Source organism: Nestor notabilis, unplaced genomic scaffold, assembly GCF_000696875.1.
Source record: "Nestor notabilis isolate BGI_N333 unplaced genomic scaffold, ASM69687v1 scaffold8061, whole genome shotgun sequence".
NCBI lineage: Eukaryota > Metazoa > Chordata > Aves > Psittaciformes > Psittacidae > Nestor > Nestor notabilis.
The window spans coordinates 35,791-41,093 of record NW_009914266.1 but is presented as its reverse complement, the minus strand read 5'-3'; the positions used below and the strand labels follow the sequence as shown (position 1 = coordinate 41,093).

The window sequence follows — 5,303 nt, the reverse complement described above, 5'->3', positions numbered from 1 at the left end:
TGAAACATCTATGGGAGGGAGACCTGTTCTCCCTCTAGGGTAAGGTGGAAGCCGAATTCCAGCTGCTGACGGTGGAGGAGGCTGAGAAGAACCCTGTTGGCTTAGGCCGAAAAGAGCCTGAACCCCTGGAAAAGCCCGAGTGAGTGTCTGTGTTACCCCCTTTAACACTGGTGGACGGTGCTGCGTTGTCAGCCGCTGGTTGCTTCGGGACGGGAAGCTGAGGGCAGTCAGAGGGGCCCTGGGTGATGGGTCTGCAGCATCCGGGGCAGGGCTGAGCTCAGCGAGGTTCTCAAGGCGGTGATGCCTTTCTGTGCTGCTTGTACAGCAAGGGCAGCGCTGGTTTAACCATGTGAATGTCCCCGCTGGGCACAGCTCTATGGGACTGTCCTGGGCCCAGCATCCTGTTGTATCCAGTGCTTTCACAGACACTGTGATGATCCTGTCTGGAAGCAGCAGGAAGAACTGGTGACCCATGAGGGCAGCAGGGCACCAAAGCTGAGGGGCCAGTGTGCTGCTCTGGGGGTGGAACCTGTGCTTATGCATTCTTCCCTCCCTCTTGCAGCCGGCCAAAAACTTCTTTCAACTGGTTTGTGAATCCCATGAAGACTTTCGTGTTCTTCATCTGGAAGCGGTACAAGAAGTACATCATTGTGCTGCTGATTGTTGCTCTTCTGACCATCTTCCTGGTTCTTTTGATCTACACCATGCCTGGATACATTAGCGAGAAGATCATCAGTGGATAAATGCTCTTCAGCCCAGGACCAACGAGGGTGGTTATTGCAGGAATTGAGACTGGACCAGAAAGTTTAAGGAAATCCTGCAGCTGCAGAGGCAAACTTCAGTGTGACAGACCTGGAGAAGTGGCCTCTCTCTGGGGAGTCCTGTTCCATGATAAGTACCTGCGAGACTGAGATGCTGCAGACAGTCCTCGCTGATCCCCCTTCACCCTTCCTACCAGGCAGCACAGCACTGGGACATGGGCACGGGGTCATTAGTGTGAATCCATAGTGTGGTGTTGGGCTGATGTAAATTAAATGAGATTTATTTTCAGCATGGTCTCTGGTGCCCCAGCGTTCCTGTCTTCTGCACAGACAAGCCTTGATGTGATCTCATCTCAAGAGGAGGTAGGTGCTTCACTCTGAGTTTTGACAGACAGGAATGATGTTCTGAGGGACTGTTGCATTTCCAGTTGCATTAACTGACAAAAGGGTTTTATAGTGAAGGTGGCTCCCTGATTGTATGTTGAATAGTGCAGGAACAGAGTGTTTTGGAGAGAAAACGAGCTTGGCCTTTTCCTCTTATTTTAATGCATTCAGTTGACCTGAGCTTGCCTAAAGTCCTGATGTGTAAAACTCCCTGTACAAACACTGGAAGTGTTTAAGAAGGGATCCCTCCCCGCCTGAACACACAGTGTAAGGGTTTGCAGCTCACCTGGGCACACGGGTCTGCGTTCACCTTCCAGAGCAACATTAATGCTGACATTGCGTTACAGTTGTGCCCATCTGAGCTGCCTTCCCACCCCACTTACCCCAAGAGGTCAGAGTCTTCTATAGGTGGAAAAATAACTGCAAACGTAAGAAAATGGTTAAAATTATTATTGCCTTACACTTCTCATAGCATTATGTGTAATTTAGGCAGTCTCAGAAACATGGGGAAACTTCTTGGATCACATGAAGATCTCCAGTAAAATCTTAATTACTGTGAATTTGATCAGAGCATTCATGCATCTCAGTATATATTTCAATAGGTTCCCTGAAAACTTAGATATTTAATTACACATCTGTGAAATATGAAAACCAGGCTAAAATCAAAGTGGCTCATTATATCCTATTTACTCTGTTGAATTTTTGTGCCAGCAGAAGAATTGTATCAATATTACAGCATTATCTCATCAAAAGTGTTAAAAATATAGTCAAGAGTTCTGCAAAACAGGGTAGAGAACCCGCCTCTGGGTCACACACACAGATGCTGGTAAACTTACAGGTGAGAGCAGCAACCTGTGCCTGACACAGAGCTGAAAGTGTGATTAAAAAAGGTGTAATAAACCATCATAGACACACACATGGAGTGAGTCTCCCTCTTGTGTCAATCCTCAATGCGCTCACCTCCAGTTGTGAGGGTGCTACAAAGATTTTGCCTCACTCATTGGACAAAGAGGACAAAAGTCAGCATCTGATGTGCCATGAAAATATCTCCTCAAAGTGTGCACATGAGGCAGTGTTCACTCCAGTACCAATAATGAAGTTATTAAGGGCTTATATCCCAGTCAAAACTGACATGAATTTGAACTACTGGAGGGAGATGGATGGTATCAGCTTTTCAGACTAAAAGCTTTCAAAAGCTGAGAAAAATTATGTGACGGGCTGCCTGTGTACTTAAAACCATGTTATTTAAACCAAAACCAGGTACTGTGGCCTTGCAGATCTCTCCCAACTCCCATGGCCTCTCCAGCATATTTCTAAGCTACAACCTCCACTGAAGAGGGAGCACAAGGCAGAGCACACTATATAATAGCTTTGATTTTTCAAACATATCTTGCTCCTGGAAGCAGCACCTGAAGGACATTGTTGCCAGCTCACCTGCCCCAGCTTTGCAGACTCTGTGCTCAGTCACTGGATGGCCAGTGGAGATTCACATCTAAACCAATACAGTTCAAGGAAGGCTATGACAGTGTTTTGGCCAAAAGTCAAAGTAAGTTATTTCTTTCCACTTAATACCATTACACAGTTTGAAAGACAGTCTGGAGTTTACAAACAATTTAAATCTTCAAGTGTCATATATGTTGTCAAGTGAGTCCATCACATTAGGAGCTAATCCATGGTCTCCCCATGTGGCCCAAGCCAGTGCCAGTCTGAGCACTAGTTCAATAGCAGTGATTGATGCCTGTAGATAATTTGTCTGTGTGCAAGAAATGATCAAATTAATGTGATTTTTCAATTAATGTAAGAGCAGGATTAGGCCCTCACCATTGTGAATTATTATTTAAATTGACTATGAGAGAAAGGATTAGAAAAACCCCAAACCTAAAGCTAAACATTCAGCACAGAGCATCACAGAGACACCTTCTCACACATTCACATTAATCACCAAAAGCATGTCCCTGATTATATCCTTTTATAGTTGTGCTCCAAAATCTGTGGTTTATATCACACCTTCTTCTGAAACCATCATAGTTAATAGTGTTTGAGGAAACAGACTGCCCTCAAGGAGAGGGTGTTTCATTAAACCTTCACTAAACAAACCCAAAATACTTTTAAGATCTCTTCAGAAACTTAAAAAAACAAACAAAACAAACCCACCCTCCACTGGTCTTAGTCCAAGACCCCTCAGACAACAATGAAATGCCAAGATTCATAAAGTTACATACCCCCAACCTGACACAACAATATAAACCCCCCCAAAGTGCATCTTTAGGAAACAGCATCCCCGCAGGCAGACTAATCTTTTACTGTACCAAGAAAAATAAATCCAAGAGGAAAAAAAGATTTAGAGAGAAAAATACATTAGCAAATACAGATAAATTTGTTTTTAATAAAGGAGTTAATTTTCTTTCAATCCTATATAAAACAATAGCAATTAAAAACTTCATTTTTGAAAGTAAAATATTTACATATGAACAAGTAACTGTGCAAAATTTACATGAAAAAAAATGGAAAGACAGGATTTCCTAAAAGACAAAATAAAAGGGGTGTAACAGTTGTCAGGTGTTGATAAAAATACTGATCAGCATTCAGTTTACACGCAAGAGAGTTAAATTCTACCATGAGAGTTCACACAAAGAAAGCCAAAGTATTTACAGTCATAAAAGTACTATCAATAGACAATTTAATACAATAACCTCTGAAAATATAAAGAACCAATTAGTATATTTGTAATAAAAAAATAGGTACAAAGAAGGGACTTTGCTCTGGACATCTTTAAAGTAGGCCCACAGCTTGCATACAGTCTTTTAGCAAAATAATTATAGTTTACATAGCCATTTTTATGTTATGTGCCAAAAATTATGTACAATTACTGACAAAATACACCAACCATTTTTCGACACTTGATTCACACTGAGAAACAGTCTTTTTGATGATTCCTCTCAACTTCGATTTTATTTAATCTAAGCTTTCACTTTAGCTAAAAAACACAGTGCAAGTAAAATATATTTATGCTGAAAAGGTTTCTCTTTTTTTCCTTTTTTTTCCTTTTTTAACTTTACAGCTTTACAAACTATAGCAAATAAAAATGCATTTTTACAGATGCTGCTAAAACATTCAGAAGTAACCCTCCTTTATGGGATTTCAGGGCCTCTAATAAGCAATAATGTGATTAAAATTGAGGTTATGTTTAAAATTAACTGTATATCCCTCTAGATTTTGAACATTTTGGGGAAAAAGATAAATATTCTTAAAAATAATCAGTTTGCTTTGCTAACTGACTGTTTAAAAAAAAAAGCTAAATGAAATGAGGTCATCTGCTGTAGACATATGCCTATAGAGTTGATTTAGTTGAATAAAACTGAACTAAAATGCACAATTAATGTCGAAACTGCTACAGGGCTGACAAAGGGTAGCTAGTTATTTGCTAAACGATTCCATCAGTCTTTATATATGGCTTGTTTGGCAAGAAGGCCACTCAATCAAAGAGATGAGTTAAAATTTAATTGTCCTTTTATAGTCTCCACAGGCCTTGTAAGTATCCTCACTGTTACAGAAATGTATTTCTCTGATACTGAAGAGTTTATTTATAAACAGGAATATAAAACTGTTCCATGTAAAGAGGTGGTTGTTTTTTAAACAATATCCCATTTGCTTGTTACAAAAAGGCGTAATTTGTAAATATATTAAAAAATGTCCTCAGGCGTCTCTCCGTCAAAAATACCTTGATCTTTTCCATTACTTAAGGAATGCTTTATATAGCAATAGTGAATGGCTTGTCTCTCGCTCATTTTCTAAACAAAATATGAGGTCCCTGAGGTTCACCCGCGTTATCCTTTGTCGCGTAAACTGTCTGGTTGTTCCGACTCCAGAGCTGCCTGGGACTGCTGCACTTGAACCGGATCCCTGCAAAGGAGGAGAACAGGTAAATCAGAACAGTAGTGATGGGACAAGGTACTGAGTTCAAACTTAAACAGGGAAAGTTCAGGTTAAATATAAAGAAGTAGTTCTTTGCTGTAAGGGTGGTGAGGCACTGGAATGGGTTGCCCAAGGAAGCTGTGAATGCTCTACCCCGGCAGTGTTCAAGGCCAGGTTGGACAGAGCCTTGGGCGACATAGTTTAATTCGACGTGTCCCTGCCCATGGCAGGGGGGGGCGAGTC

At 41.2% G+C, this 5,303-nt stretch overlaps 2 protein-coding genes across 2 annotated transcripts in view; one reads left to right on the top strand and one right to left on the bottom strand.

Annotated features, from left to right (window-relative positions):
- The window catches only part of LOC104412770 (fer-1-like protein 4), a gene marked incomplete at its 5' end in the record, with an annotated part of 28,852 nt that extends 28,109 nt beyond the window's left edge, over positions 1-743 (top strand). The window contains 2 exon segments of the mRNA XM_010023575.1: positions 39-139; positions 563-743. Of these exon segments, the coding sequence (XP_010021877.1) occupies positions 39-139; positions 563-743 (282 nt within the window).
- A 2,870-nt stretch (positions 744-3,613) lies between these two features.
- The window catches only part of TAF4 (TAF4 RNA polymerase II, TATA box binding protein (TBP)-associated factor, 135kDa), a 37,474-nt gene continuing 35,784 nt past the window's right edge, over positions 3,614-5,303 (bottom strand). Inside the window, exon 16 of the mRNA XM_010023574.1 lies at positions 3,614-5,048. Within this exon, the coding sequence (XP_010021876.1) occupies positions 4,881-5,048 (168 nt within the window). The 3' untranslated portion in view covers positions 3,614-4,880. The remainder of the gene's footprint in view (positions 5,049-5,303) is intronic.